Source organism: Emys orbicularis, chromosome 1 (genome assembly GCF_028017835.1).
Source record: "Emys orbicularis isolate rEmyOrb1 chromosome 1, rEmyOrb1.hap1, whole genome shotgun sequence".
Classification (NCBI taxonomy): Eukaryota; Metazoa; Chordata; order Testudines; family Emydidae; genus Emys; species Emys orbicularis.
This window is the reverse complement of record NC_088683.1, coordinates 44,524,484-44,539,747: the sequence shown is the minus strand read 5'-3', so window position 1 is coordinate 44,539,747 and position 15,264 is coordinate 44,524,484. Positions and strand designations below refer to the sequence as shown.

Genomic DNA, 15,264 nt, shown 5'->3' with positions numbered 1-15,264 from the left:
GGGCATGTTCTTAGTGTAGAAAAAAGTGCAAAGAAACTCATCCAATGTAGCCACATATAATACAATTCAAGGTGAAAGCAAATCTTACTTCTCAAATAGACCAAAGTAACCTAGGCACTGTATAACTACAAGTTAAAAAAGGAAATTTTAAATGTAGCACATTGAATCTTCATAATGCACATTTAAAAACCACTCATGTAAAACCAATTCCATTATAAGCATCTTCTTTAAACATGGTAACTACTATTTCCAAGGGTAAGTACATGAATGGGAAATTAAATATGGTCAATTTAAATTACTCTGTGTAAAGCAAAGTTTTTTATCCTTATTAAGGCAATTTAATAATATTTAAATAGTTAAATACAGATTGACAATGACATTAAAGAATAAAATCTCATTTATTATTATACTACCTTGTAAATTTTCCAAACTCCAAATATTCTCACAATATTGTACAGTAAATTGGATTAAAACTAGCTTCAAATACTTTCCACCACATCTTTTACATTAAACATCCTGCAAAAAACCACAATGTTTATGTAATCAATTTACAGTGATTATAAAAAAATTAGCAAGAAATTAAATAAAGTAGGTCAACGTGGTTCCCCCCCACCTCAAACAATAAAATACTAGCACCATCCCAAATATAATGATTTAAAACTCCATGTTGGCTGTCTCATTTTAATAACTAAATAGAAATTATTTTCCAAAGCACAACTGTTAATATGCAAATCGGTTTACAGGGTAGTTCTTATAAGTAACATTTTTTTCCTTGCATTTTGTTCCAACAAGAAAAATATGAAGTTAAAAAAAATTAGGGGTACTGCAAATAAAGCCATAGAGTCAATTAGCAGTGAGTCCCAACCGAAGCAAAGGTGGACATTTCACGACGGATGGTACTGAAAGGGGAGAGTTCAAGCTCCGTGGTGTACTCATTGTCATTGTCATCGCTTGTTACCGTTGAAGACTTCTGGATGCATTCATCACAGCAACAACAACAACATTCCATAAAGGCCCGACTGAACGGTTTGCAAAGACAGAAAAGGAGGACTGGGGTCACACAGGACTTAAAGAACAAAAGAAACTGGCTAATGAGGTGGAGGAGATCCATAGTCTGCCGAGAGACTCCTGTGGACATGTAGGCAGTCACAATGTTGCAGATGTTTTCAGGAATGATGCAAAACCCATACAAAATGGTCAAAGCCACCACAGTGCAGTTCATCTGACTTTCCAGCTGAATTTGTCGCTTGTTCCCCCGTGTGCAAGCCTTTTCTGCTCGTCTGATTTTCCTGGCTGTTACCAGAGAACAGGTAATAGTGAAAAGAGTAGGCAAACAAAAGTAGCAGCCAAAATACCACCAGAGTCTTGCACCATCATATGTGAGAGCTAATACATAAATGGTATCAGGTAATTCAGTAGAGATCTTTACCACACACCGTTCCCCAGGTGGGCTGCCACTAAATGCAGAGTCTTCCTTTGTCAACTGGCGTAGAACGACCTCCGGAAGTGCCAACAATAGCGCACCAACCCATATAACAGCCAGTTTGGCAGTTGTTGAAGTACAGTTTTCAATCATCTCATAATACATCTGTACGTTAGTGGCAGCACGAAATCGGTCTATACAGAGGGCACATAGTGTGAACGTAGTGACTCCAAGAGAAGCTACCTGTATGGGAGAAAAGTGAACACATTTTTAATATGGACACTGTCTGAAATATATTTTAAAAATATAGGAGATGACTACAGACTAGATCCCAAGCTGTTAACATTGTATACAGCTTGTATGCAGCACCGTCACAATAAAATTCACTAGTAAAATGTCTGTTTATTTGAATATTTTCCATTTAAAAATCCTCCTTCCTCATATATCAGGTGAAGTTAGTTGCAATTCACGTCATTCCAAGTCATATAAAATGACTGCTATTTAAAAATACCAGGACTATTAAAATGCAAGAGCCATAATGTAATTTACTATGCTATGTTTACCTTTAAAGACATTCTGTCCGTGAATTTACAGTGCTGTAGTAAAAGGACCAGCTTTTCAATGGTATTTAGGTCCCCAAAGATGCAGCTAGATGTTTAGAGGGATTTTCAAAAGCATATCTAACTCCTTTGAAATCAATGAGATTTAGGCACCTAATCTGCTTTGGCGCATCTGACAAATCTTGCTGGGGGTGGGAGTCACAAGGGGTGGGAGTCACCCCTCTTCTCAGTCTTTCCTACTGATGAGTTTAGGCAGCCCCCCACTCAGTACACTGGCTTCTGTTAATCCCTTTTATAGGCACCCAATGCACTTTAGGTGGAGCCTGGATGCCTAATTTGGGGTTGTAAACTCCACTTGGTGGCAGGGCAGAGGCGCTGACTTTCCTCTTTCCCCGAGGGTGCTCAACCCCTGCTCCACCACAGGCCCTTCCCCCACTCCACCCCTTTCCCAAAGGCCCCACCTCTGCTGATCGCAGCGGGTGGGAGGTGCTGGGAGGGAAGGGGAGGGGGAGGAGCTAAGCAGTTGGGCTGCCAGTGGGTGATGAGCACACACTATTTTTTTCCCGTGGGTGCTCCAGCCCCAGAGCCAGTGCCTATATAGCAAGGCATGTAAAATTTAGGCACTGCAACGCTCAGTCTAAATCCCACCCTAGATGCTTAGCTACATATTTTGGCATGTAAATACCTTTGAAAATCTGTCCCAAAGAGATTTAGGATGAAATCCTGACCCTGCTGAAATATATGGCAAAACTCTCATTGATTTAAGTGGAGCCAGGATCTAACCCTTTATCTTGAATATTACAATTAGATCACAGGAACATTTTGGCTGAATATCATGTCCTAGTAGCAGGGGCTATTGCACTCTAGGATACAGGCCAAGAGTAGGGTGACCAGACAGCAGCTGTGAAAAAACAGGACAGGAGGTGGGGGATAATAGGCACCTATACAAGAAAAAGTCCCAAAAAACGGGACTGTCCCTGTAAAAACGGGACATCTGGTCACCCTAGCCAAGAGGAGTGGTGGATGCCCCATTGTTCAAGCAATTTAAAACTGGACTAGACAAAGCTTTCAATAATACACTGTGAGGGACAATGTTGCATTAACAGAGCAACGGACAGGATGACCCATCACATCTTGTCTAGCTCTAATATCTGTCATTCCATGTGTAAGTAGGGATCTTGTACTGTCACGAAAGATAACTCCCTATCATTTTATATTGTTTATATTTCAGTTCCTAAAGACAAATTTGTGAGAAGACCATATACATTTTTAGCCCAATCCAGCTTCCAATAAATTCAACTTCAATTCAAATTCAAAAGCAAAACTGTTTACTTCAATCGGAGAAAGATTACATCCTTCAATTTTGTTGTGGTGCACTCTAACTCGTTTACTCTCATAGTTTTATAGATTGCTGCTGTGCCTAAAATGTCCTGGTGCGAAAGAGCAGTGAAGGTATGTTAATAGGAATTGCTAAATGATTTTCCTGTTCATTTAGAAGAATGCTTACTTGTATAATAGATTAGCCATGTCTCTTATTAACTGGTAAAATTTATGGAGATATTGGGCAGCTGACTGTAATTTTTGCTTACTCAAGTTCAATGTTCAGTGAGATAATTAAGATTCTATAATGGTGCATTTCAAAATACATTCTGATTTCCATCATAATTTTGAAATATTCTTGTTTATATACATCCCATAAAAAGTTCTGCAAAGATAGATAGTGCAATTATACACAATTATATAAATGTATCATTCATGTTGGCCTTGAGCATTTAATGGCCATATCTGATTGCTAAAATTCAATATCACTGCAAAATATTAGACCCTTGGGATTAAAACTGTTAGGCACTGGCTTAGTTAGGCAGCTTCCTGAGAGAGGGAATGAGTAAGATGCAATCTCTTATTAATTAACCTGCAATGGGAGGAATAATTAATGACAACAAAGCAGCACGGTAAACATTTTTAATCGGTGAAGCTATTAATTTTGAGAATTAAACTGTCTGATAAGGCTCAAAGAAAATCTTGGTAATACTGGCAAAAAACAAAAATAACTAAAGAGAAATTAGAGTTACAGGAAAATCTTTAATAAGCATTAAAAAGTAGCAATGATTAAATGAGCTAATAAAAAGAATTTTCATAATCAGGGCTGAGATGTCACAGTGGCAAATTTACAATTTCTGATTTTTGTCTCTGAGACATTTAAATATTTTGTGTATTCCTGACATCAACATCTTTAACCACCTTATCTTCCTACACGAATACCAAATGGATCAACACACAGCTCTTAGCCTCTTGCCAAGAGTCTCTACATATGCAGAGGAGGGAATGCTCCTGAGTCTTAAAATGGTGAGGGAACTGCAAAAATCAGTACAGGAAAAGAGATATGCCTTTTTTTAAGTAAACTTTTTCCCTCTTTTTTAATGTCTATTCTAATTGGGTAGCACAAGCACCTCTCTTTAGTGGTTTCAGAGTCCCATTATAGATTATATCATGTTTTGCCATGGCTAAAACATTAGATGCTGCAGTTAGAACTGGACTAACGAAAGAAGGCATGTCTACCATGAACAAACGTAACCTACGGGGTTCCTGTCATATTAACTGACTGACGACTTAGAGGTTTAAGACAGTGAAACAGGGCAAGAGGAAACAACTAGGAACAGGAGAAGTCAGCTTTCAAAATGCAACTGTTGGTTTACTGATGAAACATGCTAAATAATGCTAGCATGTGTCTGGCTCATGCAGTGGTTTCCTATTTTGCACACATTAATGAATTTAATGATTCTATGGAAAAAATGGTGAAAAAGCAAAATGCAGTGGAACACTCTAATCTAAATCCTTTCCAGCTCATCCAGAATAGATATGAATAGGGATTCACTCTAACTGCCTTGTTTCAAGGCACTGGCACAATTCTGGGGTCTGATTGTCCCCCCTGCAGGATATGAGTAATGCCCACTGAGATCAATGGGTGTTGATCACAGCCTGTGCGAGGGGGGAGAATATGGCCCCAGGGCATTCAATCTATTTTGCTATAAACAGTTTTACTTTAAGGGTGTGCCTCCATATTAACAAATTGCATGTTAATCTTCAAAAATATGTCACAGTAGTGATACGAATGAGTTAAACTGACAAAATGGGGGACATGGATAGCTATGAGCTATGAGCCAGTCGCGCTCAACCTATTTACCATTGTGGGCCGCATATGCAGCTCTCTATGTGTTATGTGGACCACATCCACACAATATATATACTACCCGTATGGCTCTGAGGATGTCACATGGGCTGCAGCTATGTGCTGATTGGGCCACAAGTGGACCACGGGCTGAAAACCACTGCTATGAGCAAAGCTCTATCTTTAACCCATGGCATTATGCCTAGATAATTGCGGAACTCAGATAACTCACTGTAAACAGAACTCCAATCAAGAAGTACAACAGGGTGGGTAAGGACTCAGGTACAGATCCTCAAATGGTATAAATCTGTGTTGCTCCATTGGCTTTGATGGAGCTACACTAATTTACTCCAGCTGAGAATCTGGCCCAGTGTTTCAGTCTTTACTCCAAAAACCTGATTACATTGACAGGTTTCAGAGTGGTAGCCGTGTTAGTCTGTATCACCAAAAAGAACGAGGAGTACTTGTGGCACCTTAGAGACTGTGTTATACAAGTTTAAAACTGGAGCACCACAGTAGTGAATCAGGCCCACTATGCCTTTGATTTTATACAATTAATTTACACTTTTAAGTTAGCCAGACTTTCCTCACTTAATTTTCTGATTTAGTTCCATGTGGATCTCGTACATCACAGAACTTTTCCTTCAATCCTTAGATGTTCATGAAGACATCAGCAGGCAAGGCTCGTGTTTCTCTTATTAGATCAGAACTGAAAGTTCCACATTTCCAATTACAAGAAAACAAATCTGATCTGCTAAGAGGAAAATAAATTCCCCCAACTGTCTTGTCCAGTAAAACCTTAATTAGGGAAGAGGAGAAAATGACAGATTTACCCTCCTTCTCACCAACAAAACACACCCAGAAAATACTTTGCCATTAAAAATATCTCATTGAAAGATTTTCATGTTGTTCGTTTAAAAATATTTACAAGATATTGCACACACACTTAAGATGTACATTAAAACAGGATTTTATTGGGCACCAGGGCTGTCCTTCAGAGTTGGCATAGCCCTTGGATCATTAACTTTCTAGCCATTAGTCAATCTTTGAATCATTAAACAGTGACACTAAATTCATGAAAACATTCACTGGAGGAGTAAGCCAGTTTATTGCGTCAGTTCTCTTCCCCTGCCCTTCTGTCCTAGTCTACCCGTCCCCATTCATTCACTTCAGGAGTTAACTGAATGTTCTAAAGCTGTCATCAGTTGGTCCAACTTCTTCTATTTCTGGCCACTTTCCCACAGTGTTCAGTCCTCACCTGCAGAACTTTAGACGTGAATCCTCCAGTTGATCAAGGGAGAGACGCAAATTAAATGAGTGGGGAAAGGCAACAGAAATAAGACTGGCAGAGAGAGGATTAAGAATTGTTGAACAAAACAAAAATGTAAATTAGGTCATGACATCCTGACCTGGGGGGCATGACCTTTCTTTATGGCTAGAGCCCCACCAAACTCATAGAAACATAGAATAGGATATCAGGGTTGGAAGGGACCTCAGGAGGTCATCTAGTCCAACCCCCTGCTCAAAGCAGGACCAATCCCCAACTAAATCATCCCAGCCAGGGCTTTGTCAAGCCTGACCTTAAAAACCTCTAAGGAAGGAGATTCCACCACTTCTCTAGGTAACCCATTCCAGTGCTTCACCACCCTCCTAGTGAAAAAGTTTTTCCTAATATCCAATCTAAACCTCCCCCACTGGAACTTGAGACCATTACTCCTTGTTCTGTCATCTGCTACCAGTGAGAACAGTCTAGATCCATCCTCTTTGGAACCCTCTTTCAAGTAGTTGAAAGCAGCTATCAAATCCCGCCTCGTTCTTCTCTTCCGCAGACTAAATAATCCCAGTTCCCTCAGGCTCTCCTCATAAGTCATGTGCTCCAGCCCCCTAATCATTTTTGTTGCCCTCCGCTGGACTCTTTCCAATTTTTCCACATCCTTTTTGTAGTGTGGGGCCCAAAACCGGACACAGTACTCCAAATGAGGCCTCACCAATGCCAAATAGAGGGGAATGATCACATCCCTCAATCTACTGGCAATGCTCCTACTTATACAGCCCAAAATGCCGTTTGCCTTCTTGGCAACAAGGGCACACTGTTGACTCATATCCAGCTTCTCGTCCACTGTAACTCCGAGGTCCTTTTCTGCAGAACTGCTGTCTAGCCATTCGGTCCCTAGTCTGTAGCAGTGCATGGGATTCTTCCATACTAAGTGCAGGACTCTGCACTTGTCCTTGTTGAACCTCATCAGATTTCTTTTGGCCCAATCCTCTAATTTGTCTAGGTCCCTCTGTATCCTATCCCTACCCTCCAGCATATCTACCACTCCTCCCAGTTTAGTGTCATCTGCAAACTTGCTGAGGGTGCAATCCACGCAATCCTCCAGATCATTAATGAACACATTGAACAAAACCGGCCCCTGGACCTACCCTTGGGGCACTCCGCTTGATACTGGCTGCCAATTAGACACGGAGCCATTGATCACTACCCATTGAGCCCGATGAGAAAGCTGGCTTTCTATCCACCTTCTAGTCCATTCATCCAGCCCATACTTCTTTAACTTTCATGGCCGTGAAAAATGCATCATGGACCATGAAATCTGATCTCCACTGTGAAATCTGGTCTTTTGTGTAGTTTTATCCTATACAATACAGATTTCACAGGGGAAACGAGCATTTCTCAAACTGGGGGTCCCGACCCAAAAGAGGGTTATGGAGGGGTTGCCTGGTTATTGTAGGGAGGTTGTGGTATTGCCATCCTTACTTCTGCACTTCCTTCCGAGCTGGGTGTCCAGAGAGTGGTGGCTGCAGGCCTAGGGTCCAGCTCTGAAGGCAGCAGCACAGAAGTAAGGGTCGCAATACCATATCATGCCATCCTTACTTTTGCACTGCTGCTGGTGATGGCACTGCCTTCAGAGCTGGGCTCCCGGCCAGCAACTGCTGCTCTCTGGCCGCCCAACTCTGAAAGCAGTGCCACGCTAGCAGAAGCACAGAAGTAATATGGCAATACCATGACCCCCCTACAATAACCTTGTGACCCCCCCCCCCCACTACCCCTTTTTGCGTAAGGACCCCTACAGTTGCAACACTGTGAAATTTCAGATTTAAATATCTGAAATCATGAAATTTATGATTTTTTAAATCTTATGACCGTGAAATTGATGAATATGAACCGTGAATTTGGTAGGAACCTATTTATGGCTACATGGGAAGGGGATCTGGAAACATTTTCTGTTGTAACATAGGGTCACTATACAGAAAATACTGAGAGCCACTGGATGAACTTTTTTCAGAATAGCAGCCGTGTTAGTCTGTATCCGCAAAAAGAACAGGAGTACTTGTGGCACCTTAGAGACTAACAAATTTATTAGAGCATAAGCTTTCGTGGGCTATGCTCTAATAAATTTGTTAGTCTCTAAGGTGCCACAAGTACTCCTGTTCTTTTTACTGGATGAACTGATTCTGAACCCAGAATGAGACCCCAATAGCCCCTACCTGCACACTCCTGTTATATCCATAAAGAAACTGTAAACGTTTTTTTCTGAGACTTGATAGTCTATTCTCTTATTTTGACTGCTCTATATGCACACCAACTCTGCATTCTTAGGGTATTTTTAATGCAACATCCTGTGGTGGCTCCTAAATCCTTGTCATTTTTGCCTTAAATAAACAAATACAATCAGCTCAGTATCTGCAATTTGTTCTTGTACTTCCTTATACTCTAAATACTGCAAAGTATTAAGTTATCTTTTTATTATTTAATGTTTGTGTTGAATGAAGGGGAAAAAAATATAGCTGTTACAATAAAACAACAAAAATACAGAAGTAAAATATAAATCCTTATTCCTCCTATGATAAAATGATACTTAATATTTGTTCACTGCTCTATGTTTTTAGATGTGCTACATACAGTGATGCTACTTTGCCTATTACTCTGGTCCAAAATGAAATATTCCCATGCGTAGAGTTGACTAGAAACACAATACTCATCTGCTATTAGTAATCAGCATTGTATATTGGAGGAAGAGGCATATCAAGTTCAGGATCAGAAAAGCCCTGTGGTAATCATGAACGTTGGTAGCATGGAAATGTTCTGCAGATGTATATAATGTGGCTGCTCCTCTGTGGTAGTAGCATGAGTGCTACTTGGCACACTGCTCTGTATTTGTTACCCTTTCATATGTCCTGGTGGTGCTAGTATTCTGTGCTGATTTCAGGTGGCTGTTCTTGAATTCTGCTGGAGGGGATAGTTAACCCTAGTGTCATGACCCTGGAACTAGACATTACTGCACCAACTCTTCATCGAGAACAGTGAGGAACATGATGCTTTTTCAGACTACATGGTTTTTATTGTTGTTTCTTTAAAAAAAAAACACCCACAATCATTATTTTTGTTAATTTGTAATAGATTCAATTTTTAGTTCCCTTTCTTCTTTGAAATCTACCAATAAACATAAGTAAACAAAACTTACACTTTTAATAAAGGAAACAGCAGTTTTCTTAAGTGAGGCTCAAACTCTTCACCATTCTAGATAAGGTGTTCATGACCTGATTCTTAGCACTAGCACCATGACACTATTGTTAAATCTACCCATTGATACTTAACAGGAACACCCTGTCACACAAGCACGCAGTATCTGTGACAGCCCAATGCCAAGATAACATTCAGTGGTGCCCGTGATAAAGCTGCCTTTTTCTTTCCACAACTGAATGACAAATATTGCTGACCCAATTTTAAACCCAGTCTGACACAAATTCATGTCCATGCTGAAATACCGCATACAACGTTAATGCCAAAAGCAAATTTTTATGGACAATTTATAAACCCCCTGAAGACAGAGGTTTGTAGAGGAAAGAAACACTGACAGAACACCAAATACAGCAGTGCTAGTGGCTGATGTCATCATGCAGCTATAAAATAAAAGCGTACCAATTTATTAAAAACTTCTTTTAAAATTAGTAGTATTTGTTAAATGCAGAAGATGCTATGCCCTGTACCAGTCCTTGCCCTGGAAAGCTCAAAATATTTAATGTATTTGTTTTATTAATGCCAAATGTATCAAAAAGGGCTGTATCAACAGCCTTGGAACAGGCACAGAATGGCCAACTTTCCCATAAATGTGCCTCAATTTTGCCATAACGGGACCAACTCTGGGGTAGAGAGAGAGTAGTCAATTTTCCAGGCTAAATCAATCCTTACACTTGCCACTAAGAATGATAATTGTGTGGTGGCTGTAGTGAGCTGGAAGTTGCCTGCCAGAAACTGGACTGATGCCACTAACACATTGTATACAGATCAATGAACAAGGCATCAGAAGACATTGACTTTTATTCACTACCAACCTGAGCTGGATTCAAATCAGCACCTGAAGGGTGATATGTTCTACACCCCTTTCCCAATCCCTGAGCAATTAAATCCCTCAAAAGGTACCCTTTTTCACTAAAGAATGTTATATCTATTTTCAACCTATCTTAACCAAACCAGTCACATTTCTATTCTAACCTCTAAAAGCAGGACGGACACATACAACTAACTAGAGAGAGGTTCCAATTAAAGTCTGGAAGTTGGGGGCAGTTTCTAATCATGGTCACCTTAAACAAGTAACTGTGGCCTTACACAAGTTACTTAACTTGTCTGCTTCCAATTTCCAAACTATAAAAATCCCACTTCACAGCAGGCTTCTGGGTTCCATTTAGTTAATGTTTGTGAAACACTCTGAAGAAGAAAAGTGCTAGTATCATTAATATAGCCAGTCACCATACTTCTTTCTATTAAAGCCTAATTAGGATATGAAAACCATGGAGTGCATAATGATGCTCCATTGCACAAAGGGGAATGGAAACACCATCTTTTAGCATTCCTGAGTTTTTTTCTAATTCTTCTCTTATAGCGGTGAGGTTCACCCAAACAAGATGAGGCTGAGGGTCTCAATGCCCAGAGGGGGAACCCTCATACCTTCTGGCTCTGACCTGAGTGCTGCTCCTAAAATCCCTTTTAGAGAGTAATATCAAGGAAAGTGGATGGGAAAACAACGTATATTACTCAAGCCAAAATTTTCATGTAAATAAAAAGTGGCAAGATTTTCAGAGGTGCTGAACACAAGGTTAAAAAGCAGCATGCAGAGTTCACGGCACTCCTAGCTTCTGCACCCTCCCAAGCTATGATCCTCAGGGGCTCTCTCCCCTCTCATTAGACATGTGTAAGGGACTTTGGAGCCTTTATTAATCAGTTTATTTCTCCAGAAGGTGTTCAATGTTCTTTTCATTATTTTCAGTTATGTAGTTGAAAAGACAGCTACAGATGATGCAAATGTGGCAGATTTACAGGGCAGAAATGCATGCTTATGGTTTGCCGCAACAGATCTTTATTAAATGTGGAAAGTGCACTTTAAATTAGATGCTATTAAGAGGGCCAACCTTTCAGACATAATGCTGGAAGCTCAGACAGAAAAAAAAAATCTTTAAATAAATCTATTTTCACAGAAGTGTACATAATTTTATAATTGCTTGTATGTGCTTGTAAAAAATTTTCTGCACAATTAACATCCATTAAGCAGCACTAATAGATAGCAATTAGGCATAAATTGCTAAACTAAGACTATTCAATATAGTTCATTGCGTTAGTTAAGACTTTTAAATACAGTACAAAGCAAGCTTGAGTCACCTTACAGTTACATAACTTGCTCTGGCTAATCAGACATTCTCAACTGAGCAAATTGTTCTATGCACCTTTGAAACTACAGGTGGGTTCAAAAGCACATATGTGACATAGGAACACACATCCTAAGTCACTGAATTAATTGTTTAAATGTGTATAAAACTAGATGCTGCTTATGGAATTCTGGAAAATTATATTTATCTCTTACCTACTTAAATCAGTAACATTTACATCAAAACAGACAGTTTCTTGTAACTTTCTCTAGTTTACAAAGTATTCAGAACTTTTGCAAGTCCAAACTTTTGATAATATAAGCAATTACATTTTCAAGAATGATGTGGCTATACTGTGCAATTGTCAGATAATACTGGACATAAAAGCCATTTTAAATCACTGACACGTAACAGGAATCAGCATTACAATGATAACAAAAAATATTTCCTATTTTGTCTGAAAATGCAGCATAGGAAAATTAGGACGTGTGAAATAACACTATAGGAAAGTCTTGGAATATTTTAAATATACTAGATATTAATTTCATTTAAATGGATGCTGCTTATTCATTTAGTGTATTAATTACTGGCAAATGGGACTTTTAAAATCACAAAATTCAATTTTATGGACCATCATTATATTCACTACTAACCATCCATTCTCAACCAAATAAATTTGGTTATTAATAACCAAATTTGTTTAATTTTTCTACTTCATAAATTAGGCTTTTTAATATTTTATTTTAAGTTAATGTACTATGGAAATTGTTGACCACTGGACTCCACTGACTTAAATTAGATGCATCAAAATGTAGCACACCACCCAGGAACACCAGTAATACACTGTGCCTAATATAAAGAAGTGATGACAGCTATTTTAATGGCTACATGTCTGATTCTAATCCCTAACATATATCACCATTTACTTATATTTTATTCAATGCACCTGTGATGTGGAAATTGACACTATAATTATTAATGAAAAAATAGTTTCCTGTGTGCCTAATAAACCATTTAAGGACCAGTTGATCAACAGTTGTTTTTTGCTCACCTACCCCATACCTTTAGGTAAAAAAATAATGTTATACATATAGTGTCAAAGGCACATAGTACAGCTTGCCAGAATTATGGGCTACACACTACCAACAAGCTTCAGTTTTCTGCTTCCAGTAAATAAATAAAGTGGAGAACCTGAACGGTAGCAGGATTCTAGCCAGCTGGCTGAAAGCTTGGTTGGCAGAGTGTCTGAACAGTTGCCAAGAGGTTAGGAATTAAATGGAACCTGGGTCATTTTTTAAGAAAAACCAAATAATTGTGGGACTTGGAAATAGAAGGATAAGTTAACAGTGCACATATCACATTCACGGTTCTTTGACTATAAAGGCACCTCCCTCACCGCAGGATCAGCTTTACAAGAAGAAAGACTTAAACAATTTTTAAAGATACTTTCCCTTCAAGGCCCCAGGAGGCAAAAGAAGTGTAGCTGAATCAGCTTGAGTGAGAGCAATATCTTTTATCAGATTGTATGGCTATGTGAGAAATACCCAACTATTAGCAGATCTGAAAACCTGCCAAGATATTCCTCAGTTTCTTGTGTAATTGTGGGTGGGGCAAATAAATTAATTTTCCATTCTTTAAAAAAAGTTTAGGGAATGGGAGGAAAGTCTTCATTGCAAGCACTTTTTGCAGTAAAATAAGCTGATTCTGGCTGTAATGAATGTGCACAACCTCCACACTTAATATAATTTTTAAAAATTGTGGATGGAAAAATGACTGGAAAAGAAAATCGTCTTTTTGATGCGACATACAGAAGACCGAGTGATCTGACTGTTCCAAACAGGGCATATTGCCTCTACACACCCGGTGGACAATGACTCTATTCAGTAGCTGTCAACATACTCTGCTAGTAATACATAGCAAGTCCGAGTTATGGAAAAAAATATGGATGCACAAACTATACATTTCTTCTCACTTTGCTACCAGAGGCCTCCTCTTTCTGCAGAAATGGTTGCTGTGGATGGGATAAGAATCCCTATGTCTAAAGTTTACCAAAGAGTGTAAGTTTGTAAGGTACTTTCGGAGGAAGGGCGCTGTATAAATGTAAGCTATTATTATTATTATTATGAACAACTGTAATTACCTCAATGTATGGAACGATTTTGCATGAGAAGTCTGCCAGCAGCCACTTTTTGGTGAGCTCCTGAAAGATCACCAGGGGCAGGCAGAAGAAGATGATGAGGAAGTCCCAGAAGGCCAGGTTGGCCAGCAGGGAGTTGGAGATGCTCCTCATGTAGTAGTTGTGGCACACGATGCACATCACTGCCATGTTGCCCATGATCCCAATGCCGAAGATCACCACGGACAGGCACATGACCGCATAGGCGCCGTACGACTCCTCGGTCAGCGGGTAGAAAGGGTTCTTGAGCCGGGCCCGGCGGCTTGTCCCATTGCTGCGGGCTCCTGAGCCCCTCTCTAGCCCATCACGGGAGGAGCCATTCAGAGGCAGCAGCTGAGGGGCATCCTCCTCCTCGCCATCACCCCTGGCTGGAGGGCTGCCCAAGGAGCTGTTGAAAAGCTTTGCCAGGTTGCTATTCTTAAGGCCCCTGGTTTTCCCTCCCCCTCCGTCCTTGCCCCTGCCCTGCAGCTCGCTGGCTCCTCTCCTGCTTCTGGTAAGCCTCTTGGGGCTGTGCCTTGCATGGCTGCTACCTTCCTCCCCGTGCACTGCAAGCCACTGGAGAGTAGAGTATCCTCCCATCCCCATAGCTACCGATCGGTCCGTATTCACCTTCCCCTCGCCAGGGTCCTGCCAAGGAGTATCAGGCTGCCCCCTAGACTCCACGGCAGGAAATCCACTGCTACTGTTCCTCACGCCCAAGCGAAGGGCAGCTTCAGCAGCAACGTCCCTAGCACCGTGCATCGGTGCAGCCTCTTCCGCCGCTGCATGTGGTGCTGTTGCTTTGGATCTGCTGGCAAGCGCTTTCGGCCAGGATCCTCTGGCCCCGTTTCCTAACCTGAATCCGCTGCCGGTCCGGCGGCTCTCCTCTTTGGGTGAGGGCAGCACTTGCTGGAGCAGCCCAGGGGTCGCATGCTGAGCACCTTCTCTCTCGCGCTCCGCTCTCCCCTCCAGACCCGCTCGTGCCCAGGGTGCCTCGGGGCCAGCCACTTGGGCGAAGGGGGTCAAAGCTCCGAGCAGCTGCAGGACCAAGAGGAATGCGAAGGGCGCGCGATGGGGCTGCATGGCGGTGAGGTGGTGGCACTCGGCGGCTCCCCCTTTATAAACAGCTGCTGCCCAAGCTGGTGGCGTTGGGAGTTAGACCCATGTCACTGCTGCTGACAAACACCCGCACACCGGCTCCAGCTGCACGGGGAAAGCGGGGGTGGGGAGAAGGAGGATGGGTATTAATCAAGGACACTGTTGATCCCTTTGCACGTTTCAAGTTCGATTCATTCCCGCAGAAAATGTACCG

At 41.0% G+C, this 15,264-nt stretch overlaps 1 protein-coding gene across 1 annotated transcript; it reads right to left on the bottom strand.

Moving 5' to 3' along the window:
• Positions 1–847: 847 nt before the first annotated feature.
• On the bottom strand, positions 848–15,035 carry GPR37 (G protein-coupled receptor 37). Its single transcript, XM_065423560.1, has 2 exons — positions 13,938–15,035; positions 848–1,666 (listed from the first exon to the last, which is right to left on the bottom strand). Exons 1-2 carry the CDS (start codon positions 15,033–15,035, stop codon positions 848–850), a joined length of 1,917 nt encoding a protein of 638 aa, XP_065279632.1.
• Positions 15,036–15,264: the final 229 nt, after the last annotated feature.

Bases quoted from the DNA above. Each gene is read 5' to 3' on its own strand.
- GPR37 (XM_065423560.1), bottom strand. From the start codon at position 15,035: ATGCAGCCCCATCGCGCGCCCTTCGCATTCCTCTTGGTCCTGCAGCTG. The intron at 1,667-13,937 runs GTAATTACAGTT...TCTCCCATACAG, and splicing joins AAATCGTTCCATACATTGAG to GTAGCTTCTCTTGGAGTCAC.